This window comes from Eumetopias jubatus, unplaced genomic scaffold, assembly GCF_037043125.1.
Source record: "Eumetopias jubatus isolate StellerSeaLion01/CBP00866 unplaced genomic scaffold, mEumJub1_p1.0 scaffold_6, whole genome shotgun sequence".
Lineage (NCBI taxonomy): Eukaryota > Metazoa > Chordata > Mammalia > Carnivora > Otariidae > Eumetopias > Eumetopias jubatus.
The window spans coordinates 107,757,211-107,776,363 of NW_028274812.1; the positions used below are offsets into that span (position 1 = coordinate 107,757,211).

The 19,153-nt window shown below is 47.7% G+C and overlaps 1 protein-coding gene across 1 annotated transcript; it reads left to right on the forward strand.

Annotated features, from left to right (window-relative positions):
- Positions 1 to 1,932: 1,932 nt before the first annotated feature.
- Positions 1,933 to 17,800, forward strand: PRPH2 (peripherin 2). The gene is made up of 3 exons (XM_028097889.2): positions 1,933 to 2,547; positions 14,512 to 14,758; positions 17,588 to 17,800. The coding sequence occupies exons 1-3, from the start codon at positions 1,967 to 1,969 to the stop codon at positions 17,798 to 17,800; spliced, it is 1,041 nt and encodes a 346-aa protein (XP_027953690.1). The 5' UTR covers positions 1,933 to 1,966.
- The last annotated feature ends 1,353 nt before the right edge of the window (positions 17,801 to 19,153 follow it).

Sequence of the window (19,153 nt, forward strand, 5' to 3'; positions counted from 1 at the left end):
GAAAAGACTATAATTCCAAGTACATGACATACTGGAAAAGGTAAAACTGTAGAGCCTGGTTGCCTGGGGTTGGACAGGGAGGGAAGGTGGCATGAATGGTGGAACGTAGGGATTGTTAAGAGCAGTGAAATTATCCGTATGATTCTGTATGCTCTGATAAGGGTGGATGCATGACATTATGCATTCGGCGAAGCCCACAGAATGTACAACAAGCAAACCCTAATGTAAACTATGGGCTTTAATAAATAATAATAATAATGATAATAATACCAATATTTGTTCATCACTTGAAACAAATGTACCACACAGATGCAAGATGGTAATTATGGGAAAAACTGGTTGTAGGAAAGGAGTATATGGGAACTCTGTACTTTCTGTTCAATTTTTTTAAGCATTTTTTAAAAGATTTTACTTATTTACTTGACAGAGAGAGAGAGAGACAGCGAGAGAGGGAACACAAGCAGGGGGAGTGGGAGAGGGAGAAGCAGGCTTCCCGCTGACCAGGGAGCCCGATGCGGGGCTCGATCCCAGGACCCTGGGACCATGACCTGAGCCGAAGGCAGACACTTAACGACTGAGCCACTCAGGTGCCCTCTTTTTAAGCATTTTTAAAAAAGACTGTATTTATTTGTCAGAGAGAGAGAGAGCACAAGCAGAGGGAGGGACAGAGGCAGAGGGAGAAGCAGGCTTCCCGCCGAGCAGGGAGCCTGATGCGGGATTTGATCCCAGGACCCTGGGACTGTGACCTGACCCGAAGGGAGACGTTTAACCCACTAAGCCACCCAGGCGGCCCCCAATTTTTTTTTTGTAAACCTTGAACTGCTTTAAGAAATAAAGTCTGCTAATTAAAAACATAAAAAATAGGGGCACCTGGGTGGCTCAGTTGGTTAAGCGACTGCCTTCGGCTCAGGTCATGATCCTGGAGTCCCGGGATTGAGTCCCACATCGGGCTCCCTGCTCGGCGGGGAGTCTGCTTCTCCCTCTGACCCTCCCTCCTCTCATGCTCTCTCTCTCTATCTCATTCTCTCTCTCAAATAAATAAATAAAATCTTTAAAAAAAAACATAAAAAATTTACAGACTCATCAAGAGTGTACATCTCCATTTCTATCTTTGTTTATACTGCTTGGTGACAAAATTTTGACAGATGTTCAGTCTGCTGGGTCAAATTTGGTCTTTTATTATTATCTTAATTGCATTTCCCTGTGTTCTGCTCGGACTGGATATCTTTTCCAGATCGGACTTTCCAAGTTTGCCTCTAAATCTCCTGTTCCTCTTACCTGTTTCCCAATTATTGATCTTTTGATTGTGGGATTGTGGGAGTATTAAAAAATGCTTTTTTTTTTTTTTTACATGTTGTAAATGTTTTCCCACTATCTGTCATTTCTTTTTCAACTTGGATAAAAATGTCTTTTGTCCTACTGAAAGTTTTAAATGTGAAGGAGTTTGGCCTGCACACGGACCTCTGGGGAGCCACGCGATCTGAGCCAGCCCTCAGGGAGAGCCCGCTCCTCTGGCCAGTCCTGTTCTTGTTCCTGATTCCTCAAGCTGAACCCAGAGCTTTCTTCTGCAGTGTGTCCGTCTGGGCTCCTCTTGGCCATGTTCTGAAACTGGCACAGCTTTGTCTAATGGGATGAGCCTGGCTAAAGAGATTAGCGAGATGTCTTGTGGTCCCCACTTTTAATCTGTGGCGTTCCGGCTCTCCCTGCTTGGCTGGGAAGGAAGCTGCAGGAACATCGCGGAGACCTGGCCCCTTCATGAGCTGAGCCTCTGCGGCCCCTGTTACCACTACTAAGTTAACGGGGGTCCCAGGCTAAGGGGCTCAACATGGGCAGTTCCCAGGGAAGCTCCCTGCAGTGTGGACCATCTGCTTCCTTCCCAAGGCCCTGAGTTTGCAGCCCCCGGGCTCACGAAGGTCAGGAGTGAGAGTTGTGCCGAGGGAAGCTGCCTGGACTGCACTCGGCAAGCATGGCGCTGCTGAAGGTCAAATTTGACCAGAAGAAGCGGGTGAAATTGGCCCAAGGGCTCTGGCTCATGAATTGGTTCTCCGTGTTGGCTGGCATCATCATCTTCAGCCTAGGGCTGTTCCTTAAGATCGAACTGCGGAAGCGGAGTGATGTGATGAATAATTCAGAGAGCCATTTTGTGCCCAACTCCTTGATAGGGATGGGGCTGCTGTCCTGTGTCTTCAACTCTCTGGCCGGCAAGATCTGCTATGATGCCCTGGACCCTGCCAAGTACGCCAAGTGGAAGCCCTGGCTGAAGCCATACTTGGCTGTCTGTGTCCTCTTCAACATTGCCCTCTTGCTGGTGACCCTCTGCTGCTTCCTCATGCGGAGCTCACTGGAGAGCACCCTGGCCCATGGGCTCAAGAATGGCATGAAGTACTACCGAGACACAGACACCCCTGGCAGGTGTTTCATGAAGAAGACCATCGACCTGCTGCAGATTGAGTTCAAATGCTGTGGCAACAATGGCTTTCGAGATTGGTTTGAGATTCAGTGGATCAGCAATCGCTACCTGGACTTTTCCTCCAAAGAAGTCAAAGAGTGAGTGGTCTCCGGTCCTGGGATCAGAGCTAGATGGGGACTCGGAGGCCCATGGGGGTGCTCTGTGTGCGCAACTTAGTACTGTGTGTGTGTGTGTGTGTGTGTGGTGAGGCTGGATTCAGGTGGCCCATGTGAAATTGCCAATATGCTAACATTTTTGACCTATAAAGATGGCGATATCATATGCTCCACCTAATGTCTGGCTAAGGAATGTCTGGGAGGAAAGTGTCAAGTTACGTTAAGTTGCTTGGATAGGAGTCTCCAGGGAGGAAGACCCAGCCAGGAAAGTGTGCCTGCTTCATACGGTAGGGATGGGGCATTCATAGATCACATATACTGAGATGTTATTTGGCTCTTTGTCTTATTCACTCAAAGTTTATGCATTCAGTCCCAGAAGCTTAAATTTCCTGGTTAGTTCCCTTGTTTTCCAACCTTCTGAGTCGGAGCATCTCTAGGTATTTGTCCTTGGGTGTGGTGGAAAGAGCAGAGGACAAGGCAGTCAGGAGGTCTAGGCTATAGTTTGGGCTGTGTTGTAAATTAGCTTGTGACCTTGGGTGAGTCACTTGCCACTCTGGTACCTTGCTCGCCCATCTTTTAAACGAAGGCACTGGAATAGATAATCTTGGAGGTGACCTCCTAGCTCCGTCTAGAGCCTGGCATACAGCAGGTGCCCATTAAATATGTGCTGGTGTTTACTTCTTGAATCACGGTAGTATGACACAAATACGTATCTAAAGTATTTGTGGTGTGTATAAAAATAAAATCCTGAGCTGCAACGTAGGGAGGTACTGGTGAGCCAGAGGTGGAGGAGACAGCGGCTGACTCTGGAACACTGCTCTTCCCCAGAGACCCACCATTATGGGTCTCAAGTCATTTTCTAGGGAAAGGGCAGCCTGCCCTGAGCCCGTGGCTCATCCTCACCTCTTCTTTCTGTCCCATCCAACCCATTCCCTGGCTGAGGCAAGGGGTCAGCTGTTCATTCAGGGTTGTCCTGGGTAAGGCTGGTGAGTCCAGGAGGACTTGAACGCAGGGTGCTGGGCACACTGGCAGCAGGACACGGCTGACGCCCAGATGACACCCAGGAACCCCAGATGACGGAAGGGAAGTCAGACTGAAGGTCAGTGCTTGGGGCTTCTATTTTCTCTGTGGGTGGGGATTACTGCTACAAATCCCTAGTTAAGAAGAGGCTGGTAAACCACTTTGCCCTTCCGAGGTGACAGGTCTAGCAGGGACAGCACAAGGTGGCAGGATTTACACAAGGTGCCACAGGAGGGACAAGCAGAATTCCTGGGGATGGGAGTGAGAGAAGGGGAGAAGCTGAAACAGCCTTTGTGAGCAAATAAGAAAGGGCTTTCATTTTTTCCTGTCATTTTCCTTGATTGCCTTCTGCACAGAGTTAGTCATTGGAGAGACTTACAAAGCCTCCCGGTAATCCCCAAATCTCCTTTTGTCCCAGAGCAGAGAAATTCTCCAGGTTGTTCCACTCCCAGTGGTTGGCATATCTAAATTTTCAGGCAAACAGTAGGCTTGATCCAAACCACCTCAGTGCTTCATACCAACTTGTTGGGAGTGAAACTATCCTAACTCCACTGACTTGAAAAAAGTTTCTCAGTCACACACACACACACACAAAATATAGTGACAACATTAAGAGAAACAAAAACAGGAAAAAGAATTCAAGCCAGATTCTCACCCACAACTGACTAATGGCTTTAATTTTTCCCCATTTGGTTTAGTCTTGTTAACATTTACATAATAAATAGTGTAACCATGGTATAAATACAACTGAGCACCCCATTTTGTAATTTGATAATATAGTATTTGCGTAATGTTCAGAACAAATATATTCCCCCCCAGCTTTGTTTAAATATAATTGACAAATAACATTGTGTACGTTTAAGGTGCAGAACATGTTGATTTGATACACTTACGTATTGCAAAGTGATTACTATGGATTACTATGGTCGCATTTGCTATAACACCTGCATCATGGCACATAATAGCCATTGCTTTTTTGTGGTGAGAACTTGGCAAGTTTCAAGGATATAACACAGTATTGTTAACTATAATCACCGAGCTGTAGAGGAGATCCCCAGAACTTATCACTGGAAGTTTGTACCCTTTGACCAACATCTCCCCTTCCCTCTCCCCGCCCCCAGCAACCACCAGTCTAGTCTGTTTCTGTGTGTTTGGTTTTTTTAGATTTTACATGTGAGTGATATCATCTGGTATTTGTGTAAAGTGATCATGTTTAATTGGTGCATCATATTACACTTCCTGAATGGACACACTTAGGCAGGCATTTAGTTCGTTCTTATTTGCTTCTATTGGCCACACTGGAGTAGGCTTCTTTGAGGCTTTTGCTTCTGTCTCTTTGTCTCTGTCTTTCTCTTACTTCCCTTAGGCTGTTTCCAGGTGGAAAATGTATCTGTTGGCTGTCACTTTCCACAAAGCTGGTCTTAAGACACAATGGTAGAACTGAAATGCCTGTCTCCTTTCCCAAACCTCCCATGATGTCACACTCCTGTGCTGCTAAGGGCACAACCTAGTAGAGAGAGGACCACATCAATGCTTTCCACAAATTCTCACTCTGATGACCAGTGGACAACACCTGTGAGCGAGCGGAGGCTCCTGGGGCATGGGGTGGCACTTCCTCCCTTTCCAGAGGCTCAGATTTTTTTCATGTCTTGACTGCTTTACTTAGGAGGACTGTTAAGTTTTCCTGACAAAGCTGGCCCCTGCAAATCCTCCTCTGAACAATCTAAAGTGTATTTATTTTTTTGAGGCCAAGAGCGGGAAAGTGGTAAGCATTTACGTTTTTCTGGCTTTTCTCAGCAGCACCCTCAGGGCGAGGATCCAGAGGCAGCAGAAGCAGAGAGAGGCGGGCGTGGGGCCTGGCAGGAGGGCAGGACCAGGGAGCAGCGTCATCTTCCACCAAGATTTTTTTAAAAGGAATTCTTTACCTTTTTCTCTTTTTCCTTTCCCTACCAAATTCAGAGAAGCCAATAAAAAGGCTGGGGTGGGCCTCAGTCTCCTTGACCCTGACAACTCTGGGAGGGGATCCTAGGAGCAGTGAGCTGGTTGGAGGGGGAGGGTGGGAAGTCTGCAGAAAATGCACCGAGCTCCTCCAGTGACACTGGTCCTGGGTATGGGCAGTGTCTAGTGCCTAACTTCTGGTCCTTTCTGCAGGCTCTGCCCCTGGAGCATCTCTCTCCATTCCATACGATGTACACCTTGCTGGACTGGGTTACAGAAAACATTTCCAGTCTGGGTCCTGAGAGGTGGAACTGGGTTCCTGCACACAGGGCTCCCCGGGAACCTCCCCAGCTATGCCCCTGCTCCAATGGTCCCCCAGGAAACTGAGCACAGAGCTTGGGGTCCCAGCAAACATGGAGGGGTGGCTGGTGGTTGGTGTTTGGAGATTTCTTAGGGGGATCTTTAAGATCAAGGACTCTTTCCAGAAGGCTCCTGGCCTACACAATATCAATTGAAGATTTTTTTTAAAAGATTTTTTTTTTATCCACTTGAGAGAGACAGTGAGAGAGAGAGAGAGACTAAGCAGGGGTGAGGGGCAGGGGGAGAGGGAGAAGCAGACTCCCCACTGAGCAGGGAGCCCAGTGTCGGGCTTGATCCCGGGACCCGGAGATCACGACCTGAGCAGAAGGCTGACGCCTAACAGACTGAGCCACCCAGGCGCCCCACCTCAGATTTTTATGAATTTAGAATCTCCCCACCCGCACCCCTGCCCCACCCCAGCCGTCCAAGCAAATAGCCCACTGGCCACACCCCACCCCCAGTCTGCCCCATCACTATGTTGTCAGGTCCCACATTTATTCTGCACAAAACCCCTCCCTGGGGGGTTTAATAATTCTCTTAGTTGTTGTTATTCTTTTAGGTGTTGTTTTTCTCTATTTTATAGATGAGAGATCTGAGCCTCAGGTTGGATCTCACAGCAAGAAGTGGGGGCTTATTGAGATGATTTACATTCCTTACAACTCACCCAATGAAAGGGGACAGTTCAATGGTTTTTGGCATGTTCACAGAGTTGTGCTACCAGTCAACACCACAGCTCACCTTAGAACATTTCCATCATGTGGAAGGGACACCCCGTACCCTCTGGCTTTCACTCCCTAGCCTCCCATGGCTAAGGAGTGAAAGCTACCCTCCCTAGCTCTAAGAAACCACTAGTCTCCTCTCTGTCTCTATACTTCTCCCTCTTCTGGATATCTCCTTTGAAGGAAATCATATAATATTGGTCCTTTCGGGCCTGGCTCTTTTGACTTAGCATAATGTTTTCCAAGTTCAACCATGTTGCCACATTTGTTAGAACATCCTTCCTTTTTACAGACAAATCATATCGCGTTGTATGGGGTGCCGGGTTGTAATTCTGCTCCTTCCACTCGACTTGCGCTGCTTGCCCGTGATGTTAGGCACCTTGTACAGCTTCAGTGTCAGATGAATCTGTGCCCTGACTGAAGCTTTGAATTATCCAGGCCACACTGTCCTCTCTCATCCTGTCTTTCTCTGTCTTCTTGTCCTCCGTGCCACCCTCCTCCAGAGGGACAGTGGAAGGTGTGGGCGGAGATGACCTAGGCTTGAGAAACTTCTAGGGATTATGACTGGATTCCAGTTCTTCTGTGCCCGGGTCTCAGATAATTGTGAGACGGCTGCACAGAAACCAGAGAAACCGCCCAGGCTCCCTGTGGCCTGTGGCAAGTGAGGCTGGGTTCTGCTCTACCCTGTGTGTTTACCTTCTCACTGGCTCTAGCCTGGTGCTCCTGAGGGTGGGGAGACATGTTCCCTTATGACTGGGGGAGGCCCTCCGAGGGAGGAGCAGAGTCCAGGGATGCTGCCTCCCTTAGCAACTGAATCTTCAGAGCAAGTTATTCGGACATAGGTTTGTAGTTCTCAGCCAGTGCTTCTTTTATTTTACTACATTTTTCAACTTTCATCATGGAATATTTCAAGCATTCACAAAAGTAGAGAGATTATAATGACTTTCCATGTACACTTCTCCTAGCTTCAACAAATGCACACATTTTCGCTTTCTTGTTTCATCTATACCACCCTCCCAAACACACATTATCCCCTCTGAGTATCTTAAAGCAAATCCTTTCACCTGTAAATATTTAAGGAGTCATTTCTAACAGGTACAGAGGTTTTGTTTTTTGCCTTTTTGTTTTTGTTTGACATAAGCACAATAGTAATCATGCCCAACAAAACTAGCAGCAAGATCATCTAATATCTAGTCTGTTGAATTTTCTCTGATTGTCTCAAACTATCTTTTACAGTTGCTTTGTTCAAATCAGGATCCAAACCAAGCCCACATTGTGCATTTGGTTCTTTGATCACTTTTGCTTCTTTTACTCTATAACAGTTATTGTCATGCCATATGTGTATTGAAGGAACTGGGCTATTTGTCCTGAAGAATTCCTCACATTCTCAATTGGGCAATTTCAGCCAAGTGGTGTCATCTAACTTGTTCTTCTGTCCCCTGCATTTACCCATAAGCCAGTAGTTAGGGCTGAGGTGTGCTTGGATTCAGGTTTGGTTTTAGCAAGAACACTTCCTAGGGTGCTCTGTGTATCTTAATGCATCACATGAGGAGGGATAAAGTTTTCAGCCAGTTTATAACAATTCCTTTAAAACTTTCCCCTGCTTTTAGGATGAACAGAGCTTTAGTGTCTTGGGGTGAGAGGCCTTGGCACGAGGAACTGTCAGCCAGGAGGGCTTGGCCTGAAGCCCTCAGTCTGAAGGAGAAGTGGGCACCAAGCTCTCTCACTTGCCCATCCCACTCAGGGAATCCACAGGCTACAGGCTTCTGTTCACTCTTTCTGAACAATTTACAGACATCTCAAGAAGACTAGACTATGGCTAGGAGCTCCCTGAGGGTAGGACTGAGTCTCCCCTCAGACTGGGGTTCCTTGAGGGCTGTGTTGTGTCTCCCCCTCAGACTGGGGCTCCCTGAGGGCAGGGCTGTGTCTCCCCCCATCAGACTGGGTCTCGCTGAGGGCAGGGCTATGTCTCCCTCTCAGACTGGGACTCCCTGGGGGCAGGTCTGTATCTCCCCGCTCAGACTGGGGCTTCTTGAAGGCTGTGTGGTTCCTCTCCCTCAGACTAGGGTTTCCTGAGGACAAGGCCCAGGACAGAATGGCGTGGAGGGGGGGCAGGCCTGGCTTGATGAAGGCTGGGACTCCCCTGGGCTCCCAGCCTGGGATCTGTTGGGGTCCCCTATCTCTGGAATTAGCCCTCCATCTCCTCTAGAAGCATCACCTTGTTTACTTAGTGCTTGTCCTGGTTACAACCACAGATTAAGGCCCCACTCACCCTCTTAAGACAAAGCCAGGCAAGGAGAGCTCCTTAGGTGGTGAGCTGGCTATTTATATCAGAGTATTTCCCAGGCTACAAATCTTGCTCTGCTCAGGGCTCACCACGGAAGGGTCTTGATTACGAAAAGACCTGTTTCTAGCATACTCTCCCATAGCCAAGTCATATATGACTTGGGAAAATGATCATGTCAGAGTTTTCCTGGAAAAACCAACATAATTCAGGAGGTAAATCAATAAATCAACAAAGAAATCCATATGGAAATAAACAGTGGAGGGGAGTGGGGAAGGCAGGGGTATAACTGATAATGAGTCACTCCCCAACTGGAATGCTAGCTGAGTGACACTTGTGGAACCTTGGCAATTCACCTGACTTCTGTCAGACTCAGTTTTCTCATCTGAGAAATGACATGACAGGGGTGCGGTAGAGAGTAAGTGGAATAATACACATAGACCAGTTGGTATATAGCAGTACAGTATTAGTATTTCCTTGAAGATTTTTTTTTTTTTTTGAGTAGTTACTGGATATAAAGTACTGCAGGTGGTGAGTGAGGGAAGACAGGGGAGACACAATCCCCAGTTGGGGACTGACTCATGATCAGTTATACCCCTGCCTTCCCCACTCCCCTCCACTGTTTATTTCCCTATGGATTTCTTTGTTGATTTATTGATTTACCTCCTGAATTATGTTGGTTTTTCCAGGAAAACTCTGACATGATGATTTTCCCAAGTCACTGTCTCCCCAGTGTGAGGGGAGACATGGCCCTGTCCTCAGGGAGCCCCAGTTTGAGGGGCAGAAACAGCCCTGCCCTCAGGGAGCCCAGTCAGAGGCGGGAGACACAGCCCTGTCTTCAGGGAGCCCCAGCCTGAAGGGGAGACACAGTCCTGCACTCAGGGAGCTGCAGTCTGAGGGGGATACAGCCCTTCCCCCAGGGAGCTCCAGTGTGAGAGGCGGGAGACATAGCCTTCCCTCAGGGAGCCCCAGCTGAGGGGGAGAGACAGTCCTAACCTCAGGAAATCCCAGTCTGAGGGGAGACATAGCTTTGCCTTAATGAGGCTAGCAAGGCGACTTCTCCACTTGGGGGAGTGAGCTAGGTGAGGTGGGAAGACAGGGGCTCTCCAGAAGGCCAGCCTGCAGAGTGAGGGTAGCTCAGAGCCTCTACTGGCCTCAGCTCACAAAACTGCAGGCCTGGCCTTCACTTCAGATACACCGTAGTATGTATGAGGCAGGTCCATAGGCTTTACCCTAGCTTAATATACCTGGAGAGTGCATAATGAGTGAGAATCGTGGACAAGAAAGGGCTTCTGGGACAGGGAACAAAGGAGGAGATCATGCTTTCCCAGGAAACTTAAACAGAAGAGCCAACAGACAGGAAGGACCCGAGAGACTCTGAAGCATCTCTGAGGGGAGAAGTGGGCAACTGCTGTGGGCTAGTCTTCCACTTGTTGTTTGGCTTTGAGTGAGGCCCTGCCCTGCTTGGGCACCACTTCTTCCTCTGTAGAACAATCTGGTGGATTGCAAGGTCCTTCCCAGGTGGCCATAGGTGGGCATTCTCTGAGGGCCTGTGTCAAGTGCACCCCACACCCTGCCTCATTTAGAGCTCCCCACAGCTCCCAAGAGGGTAATCCCCACCTGACACAGGTCCAGAGGATGAGGTTCCACAGATCAGAAATGCAGATTTGGGACTCAAAGGCTGGCTCCCTCTACAATGCCCCCTCTTCTCATGGGGACACTGGGAACGGTCCAGGTTGGATGTTGTGTTGGTGGGAGCAGGCTCAAGGGACAGCCTGCAGGTCAGGAAGAGGGACAAACAGCATTTGAGTTCAGCCTCAAGGAGACTGGGGGTGGGAGACTACTGTCTGCTCAGTCGTGCAGGTTCAAGAGGGGGACAGGAATCCCAAACTGAGGGCCTTTCTGCTTCAGTCCTCCCACCGTGGACCACCCAGTCCCACCACCAGGTGCTGAGCGGGGGCTGCAGGGGGAGAGCAGAGTGGTTTCTGCTCCCACTGTGCTCTTGGTGCACTCAGTTGAGCTCAAGCAACAACTTCAGTAGCAACCACTTCAGTCAGTGACAAGTGTCTAGCAGGGCTTGCCTCAGGCCAGTGGTGAGCTCTGCTCTTGCGGACACGGCTGCTGTCCTCACAGAAGACTCTCATACTCTCTTCTTCACCGTTGGCAGAAACCCTGCCGCCTGCTCACAAGTGACTATTGCCCAGTGGTGTTGAGTGGTCTGTTCCACTGTCACAGTTGTTTCCTGAGAGCACACAGAGCATATGTGAAGGTTCTTTCTCCATCACCCCGCCCAGGCGTGGCCATGAGTCCACGCTTATTGTGCACTTACTGTGTACCAGCCACTCTTCTAAGACTTTTTACATGCATCCCTTCATATGATCCTCATGTCAACTCCATTTTACAGATGAGGAAGCTGAGGCCTGGAGAGGTGAAGGAACTTGTCCAGAGGAATGAACTGGGAGTAAGTTCAGGTGGTCCGGCTCTTATCACTGTCCTGGATCCCCTGTGTACCCAGGGCCACCCATTCTCTGGGCAAGGGACTAGGAAGTAGAGGTCAGGGACTGCAGAGCGTGTGGAAATATGGTCACCATAACCCAGGTGAGGACTGTTCTGGAACCAAGGAGGCCACATTGTGCAGAACCTTCCTAAAGTCTTAATCATACTGATCAACAGATAGTTCACAGAAAAGGAACCACAAATGACGCTTCAACATATCAGAAGACACTCAATTTCATTCATAATGAGAAAAATGGAAATTAAAACAACCTTGAGATACTATTTTCCATCCATCAGGTTGGCAAAGGCCAGAAATCAAACCTGTGTGGGTAGGGCCACGAAGGGTAGGTTGTCTCATGCATGTCTGTTGGGGGTGTGATTGTACAAACTCCAGGGAGAAATATGGTAGGGATCTAGGCCAATCACAGATGGACCCACCCTTTGATGCAGGGATACCTCCTCTAGGAATTGACACTCTAGATATATTCACAATATCCAAAATGTTTGTATTGACAGGAGACTGGGAAAACCCTAAATATCCAGCAGTAGGGAACTGACTACTACCCCATGGACCATCTGTACAATGGTGATACCACACAGCTCATGAAAAACCTGGAGAACACTCTCCACTGGTAGACATAAAAAGATCTCTAAGATATTGCTAAGGGAAAAAAAGAAAGGTTCAAGACAGTACATTACCATTTGGGTAAAAGACAGGAAGAGTAAGAATATTTGCACAATCTGTGTTTGCTCATCATGTATGCAGTCTTTTTATTTTTATTTATTTTATTTTTTAAAAAGATTTTATTTATTTATTTGACAGAGAGAGACACAGCAAGAGAGGGAACACAAGCAGGGGGAGCGGGAGAGGGAGAAGCAGGCCTCCCGCTGAGCAGGGAGCCCGAGTGGGGCTCGATCCCAGGACCCTGGGATCATGACCTGAGCCAAAGGCAGACGCTTAACGACTGAGCCACCCAGGCGCCCCACAGCCTTTTTAGAAGGACAGACAGTTGGCTACAGTTGGGGGGACCTGGAGGTCAAGGGACAAGAATAAGTGGGAGACTAAACATGGACATTTAGAGCTAAACATTGAAATTATCATTTCAATGAACATTGTTGAAACAATTTCTTTTTTTAAAATTTTTTCTTAAAGATTTTATTTGAGAGAGAGCGTGAGAAAGAGAGAGCACAAGTGGGGAGGAGGGGGAAAGGGAGAGGGAGAAGCAGACTCCCCGCTGAGCAGGAGCCCCATGCAGGGCTCGATCCCAGGACCCTGGGATCACGACCTGAGCTGAAGGCAGATGCTTGACTGACTGAGGCACCCAGGTGCCCCTTGAAAACAATTTTTAAATTAATTAATTAATTTATTATTGAGGTATAGTTGACATCAACATTGTATTAGTTTCAGGATACAATATATGATTTGCTGTTTGCATAAAATGGAAAGTGATCACCACAATAAATCTAGTTAGCATCCATCACCATACATAGTTACAGAATTTTTTTCTTGTGATAAGAAACTTTGAGATTTACTCTCTTGGCAGCTTTCAAATAGGCAATGCAGCATTATTAACTGTAATTGCCATGCCGTATATTACATCCCCAGGACTTATTTATTTATAACTGGAAGCTGGTACTTTGGTCACCTTCACCCATTTTACCCACCCACCTCACCTGTCTCTGGCAACAACAAATTTTCTCTGTATCTATAAACTTGGTTTTTTGGCTTGTTTTGTTTTTAGATTCCACATATAAGTGAGATCAAATGGTATTTGTCTTTATTATTTCACTTGGCATAATGTCCTCAAGGTCCATCCATGTTGTTGCAAATGGCAAGTTTTCTTTTTTTATAGCTGAAGAATATGCCATTGCATGTGTGTATCAAAGTTTCTTTATCCATTCACCCATTGATGGACACTTATGTTGTTCCCAGGTCTTGGCTTTTATAAATAATGCTGCAATGAACACAGGGATACATATATCTTTTTGACTTAATGTTTTCTTCTTTCAAGATTTTATTTTTAAGTAATCTCTACACTCAATGTGGGGCTTGAACTCACAACCCTGAGATCAAGAGTCACATGCTCCTCCGACTGAGCCAGCCAGGTGCCCCTTGAGTTAATGTTCTCATTTTCTTTGAATACCCAGAAGTGGAGTTATAAGTGGAATTATAATTTCTATTTTAAATAATTACATGCTTTCTATTCTTATGTTGTAAAAGCATCTATTATGTACAGCATTGTTCATGTTCAACTTAAAAAAAAACTTTTTCTCAAGATAACATGCATACACTCAGGTGCATAAATCTTAAGGGCGAAAGCTTGATGACCTCTGGCACACAGACACCTGGGTAGCCACACTCAGGTCAGACAGGACATACCCGGATGCCTGAGGAGGATGGGGAGAGCCTTCACTGTAAAGATGTCTCCCTTTTGAATTCTCAACCCACATGAATGTGAGGTGTGTGCTAACCAAATACATAGTAAATATAGAAGTGCCAAAGTAATGTGGGCCGCATCCTTCGGGTGAGTGAGGAGATCCCACCTGGCTAGGGGCAGAGTTCCCTGCCCCCACACAGGCCCTGGGTCAGAGCAGGACTTCTGGAAACATCCCTGAACAGAACTGATCTGGCCCGAGGGGCCTTGGTCCCTAGGGACTCGTTATTGGGGGGCAGGAAGTCGGAGAGGGGGCTGGGGGCTACAGGCTGTTGGCCATGAATGCCTGGCACTCTTGTCCCAGCCACCACCCGTCCTGCTCCTCTTCCTACCTGCCTGACATGCTCCAGATGATCACTGCGGGCCAGGGCCTGGCAGTACACAGTGTGGTTGGATGCATTTCTACATTCCTTATTGACTTTCTTCTTGGTTTATCATCTGTCTCAACCCTCTAGGACCTAAGCTCTAGCAAGGCAGGGACATTGGTTCTCTAGGGTCAACTCTCCATCTTCAGCTCCTAGAACAGTGGCTGGCACACAGTAGGTACACAACAAATATTTATCGAGAATGAACGAACGAATGAATGAACAAATGGATGAATGAATATTATAGCTTTTCAGAGGCAGGGGCTGGGGGGAACTGGCCCCTGGTGAGAAATCCAAGAAGCCCCTCTCAAGCCATCTTTCTCCTCTAGTCGCATCAAGAGCAATGTGGACGGGCGATACCTGGTGGATGGTGTTCCCTTTAGCTGCTGCAACCCCAGCTCACCACGGCCCTGCATTCAGTACCAGCTCACCAACAATTCGGCACACTACAGCTATGACCACCAGACAGAGGAGCTCAACCTGTGGGTGAACGGCTGCAGGGCCGCCCTGCTGAGCTACTACAGCAGCCTCATGAACTCCATGGGCGCTGTCACGCTCCTCGTCTGGCTCTTTGAGGTAGGCTTTGGGCCAGGTGGGGGCGAGGGAAGAGGGAGTCACCTGCTCCTTTTGGATTTGATGGGTGGGGCCTGGCCTGGAGTGCTTGTCTCTCTCCTCGGAACCAGCCTTCAGCTTAGCTGTGGGTCAGGCAGGCCTAAGTTTGAATACGAGCACCTCCACTATTTTTTATTTTTTTCCTATCACTCAAAAAATAGTTTATTGAGGTGAGAATCATAGAACTTAAAATTAACCATTTTAAAGTGAGCAATTCAGTGGCAGTTAGTACATTCCACAATGTTGTGTAACCACCACCTCTATCTAGTTCTAAAAGATTTCCATCACTCCCAAAGAGAAGCTTATACCCATTAAGCAGCATACTCCCCACCTCTTTCCCCCCAGCCCCTGGCAACCATTAATCTGTGCTCTGTCCTTGCGGATTTACCTATTCTGGACACTTTATATAAATGCCATCATAATATATGACTTTTTCTGTTTGGCTTCCTTCACTTTGCATGTTTTAGAGGTTCATCCTGTGCCTTCATTTTTTCAGTCTGAGGCCTTGGAAAGTTATTTAATCTCTCTATTATAGGGGGCCGACAGCACTGAGCTTTGGGACTCCTGGGGGGCAAAAGGAGATAATACATTGTGTTCAGGAAATGGGAGCTATTTGGATTTGTGCTTCCCTGGAGACTCTGGTAGCAATTTGCCTGTTATTCTAATTATTAGTGGGTTCATCTGATCTCACCTGTGAGGCTTAATTCCTCTCTGTACAGAGTTTGGGATGTAGCCATTCATTCATTTATTGAAGAGTTAGTTCTTAAACACCTAACCAGTACTAGGAGCTGTCCTGGGTGCTGAACGAGAGCAAGTGTTAGTGAGTGGTAAACCAAGGGGATTCAGAGGGTGACTCAGGGCCTCCTGCTTTGAGCTGACAGCAGAAAATCCAGACCCCAAAATTCAGAAGTACAAAGCCAGAAACCTTAGGTGGGGAAAGTCTGTCCATTAGAGAAGATTCACTGAAAGTTTCCTTTAAGTAAGCTGCTCTCTTAGTGCTATGGAAGTTCAGACGTGGCGACTACTTCTAACTCACCACCTCACACTAGAGGTACTATACAGTCTGGGGCAGGGGTGGGCTGGGAGGGAAGGGAGGGCTTCTTTTGATGTCGAGGCAAATTAATGACGTTTTATTGGTCATTGACTCCTTGAGGCACAGTCTTGGGAATGAGTGGGTAGAGAGATGAGAAGCTTACTGCTAGAGGGGCAGAAGGTCATGTTCCTTGAAAACCCATGAAAAGAAGACTGAAAGGATAACAGAATCAGTGGGAAAATGGGATTCCACTGGTTGCCTCTCAGTTTGCTCACGTTTCCAGGAAGCTAGTGACTGCATGAGATGAGGACCAGTTCACTGGAACAGGGAGTAAGTGCCCTTGACTTTTAGTTGAGGCCTTTGGTTAGCAGAGCTCTGTAATGGGCACAAGGGTGGCTCTGGCCTGGGCCTTGCCCTCCTGGGCCTCACAATCCAGTTAGGAGGTGACATCTAACTCATGAACCAAAGGGAGAACCATTTGCATTAAGTGCAAAATTAATAATGCAGCAGTAAGCCTCCTTCAGGAAAGCAGCAGGGGATCAGAGGAGCATGCACACCAGGAGGACTTCCTGGAGGTGAGTTTTTCCACCATAAAAATATTTTATTGAACTTTCAATAGACAATGACAATAACAAAAACCTAAAACTATTAGTTACTAATGTCATCTACTACTGCAATTATAAAATGCTCCTTGAGCACTGATTCAATAGATGTTTACTGAGCCCCTACCACCATGGGGTGCTGTTTTAGGGGCTGGGAGACTGAATGAAAAAAGATGGATCAGGGGGTTGGACATTCTCTATTAGCAGGCCTCACCACCTCACAGAGTTTGCTATACCATAAAAGGAGAAGTGTAAGAGAGAGTAAACCAGGAATCTGTGTAGAAACAATTGGGTAACACAATATATTAGAGCAGTGAAAACAGTACTTACCACATTAATAACCAATATGGCTGACACATCTATTCATCCTTTCGGCGCACCACGTACCGTGCTCTACACCTACTGACATGTCACAGCATGCACATGAGGCAGGAGACACTCCATCTGAAAATTTGTAAATCATATGAGTAAACTGAGGTTTCTTAGTCACATGGCTGGCTAAGTGCCAGGGCTGGGGTTTGAACCCAGGCATTTTGGCACCATAGCCTGCTGCAGTGACTGCTAGTGAACAAATCCAAACAAATCACCCACTCATCCCCACACTAATCAAAACAACAGAAGTAGAGGAAACCACATACGATGATACTGTTTGCTGAGAAGGGGGTGACTTTAATTTTGTCTAGCAAATAGTTGCCCAACACCCAATATGTGCCAAGCACTGTGCTAGGAAGGGGCTAGGGGCATGAGGAGGAGGAGCCTAGGACTAATGCCCCCAAAACGGGTGAGACCTGAGAGGAAGAGGGAGAATTGAGTAGCAGGGGCCCTCACCGAGGGCTGAAGCTGAATTAACAAGTGAATGTGTAGAGGAACAATGTTCTAGGCAACCAGCAAATGGTAAAGACCCGAGGAGAGAAAGTGTGGATGGGACCCTAAGAAGCCCAGGGTGGCCAGAGAGGAGAATGGGGCTGGAGATGAGGCAGCTATCTTGAGTACCACAGGCCAGGCTAGTGGGCAGGCCCTCACCAAGCCAGACTCAACAGATCTTGCCACACTTGAAGGCCCCGGCGATGAGGAGGCTGGTGGCTTGCATGGTTTCCTAATAGCTCCAGCCCCCAGCTCCTTCTCCCAGACCTCCTCTAAGTCTCTTCTCCCCACCAGGTGACTATCACGATTGGCCTGCGCTACCTACACACAGCACTGGAAGGTGTGTCTAACCCTGAAGACCCTGAGTGTGAGAGTGAGGGCTGGCTTCTGGAAAAGAGCGTGTCGGAGACGTGGAAGACCTTTTTGGAGAGCCTGAAAAAGTTGGGCAAGAGTAACCAGGTGGAAGCCGAGGGTGCAGATGCAGGCCAGGCCCCAGAGGCTGGCTGATGGCCCTGGGGCCCCCTCCCCTCCTGAACACTGAGAAGTAGTGGACTCCAAGAAAGCGGATAACCCCCCCCCCCCAATCTAGTCTGAATCTCCCAAGGAGGGCGGCCATCTTACAGAGACTCTTCTTGATGGTGGGATTTAAAGTTTAGGATCCCTAAAAGCATTTGGCAAATATTTGTTAAATGACTGACTTAAAAATGAATGAGCCCCTGCTAAGGCCCACTATTTTTGGATATGCCCTCATGGGGGACTCAGGGGGCCTCTCAGTGAATCACTCTTCATAACACATGAATTCACTTCCATCCCGAAGCTACTGGCCACACCTGAGAGCAGCTCCCCTTTTAAGATTCTGTCATTACAAGCTCCAAGTTGCTTCATTCTATATCCAAAGTGTCACTTGGTGCATAAGCATAGGAGTCTAAAAAATGTACTGGCCATGTTTTTTTTTTTTTTTTTAAGATTTTATTTATTTGACAGAGACAGAGATCGCGAGAGCAGGAACACAAGCAGGGGAAGTGGGAGAGGGAGAAGCAGGCTTCCTGCCGAGCAGGGAGCCCAATGCGGGGCTCGATCCCAGGACCCTGGGACCATGACCCCAGCCGAAGGCAGACGCTTAACGACTGAGCCACCCAGGTGCCCCTGTACTGGCCATGTCATTTTTTTTTTTTAAATGCCAAGATCAACAGGTCAGCCATTTTATTTGTATAATTGTGTAAGGAGGGGAACATTGTACTTTTCTAAGAGTAATGCCCTCTCCAAAGCACTGAGGGCTTCACAAGAGGAATTCTTCAATCATGGGGCAAAATAACTTAAAGACAGGGGATTATTTTCCTCACCAAAAACGTAGTTAAAGGCTACTTTTGTATCACATTCCCATGCCCTCACTTAGCCTGGAGTGAGCCATGGGCTGAGGAAGTCAGGTTGTTGGCACGTTCCAGCAACATCCCACCCAAGTGCCAGCTGCCCTCCTTTGGCCTGTCTGCGGAAGCACTAGGTGAGGTGGCTGCCCTTTGCTGGAAGAGGAGCAACAATCAGCTAAGAGTCCAACCTTTGGAGACCGGGCCTCACCTCTTGGAGGGCCCAGGAACACCCACACAGGTGGCCATGACAGCCTCCATGGACAACACCAATGGTCTACAGTGGAAGGCAAAGTGTCCTCTGGGAACTTCTTCCTGTTTCTTTCCCTAGACACCCATCCTGCAAAGCAATATTTCTGGAATGCCTCTGTATTAAAGAAGATTCCTTGAGACAATCCATCTTCCCGAGCTAGTGATGGCAAGAGAAATTTTAACTTCTCTCCCAAAAGAGAAAAAAAGGAAGCCGTTAGGGGAAGGAGAGAATGACTTCATTACT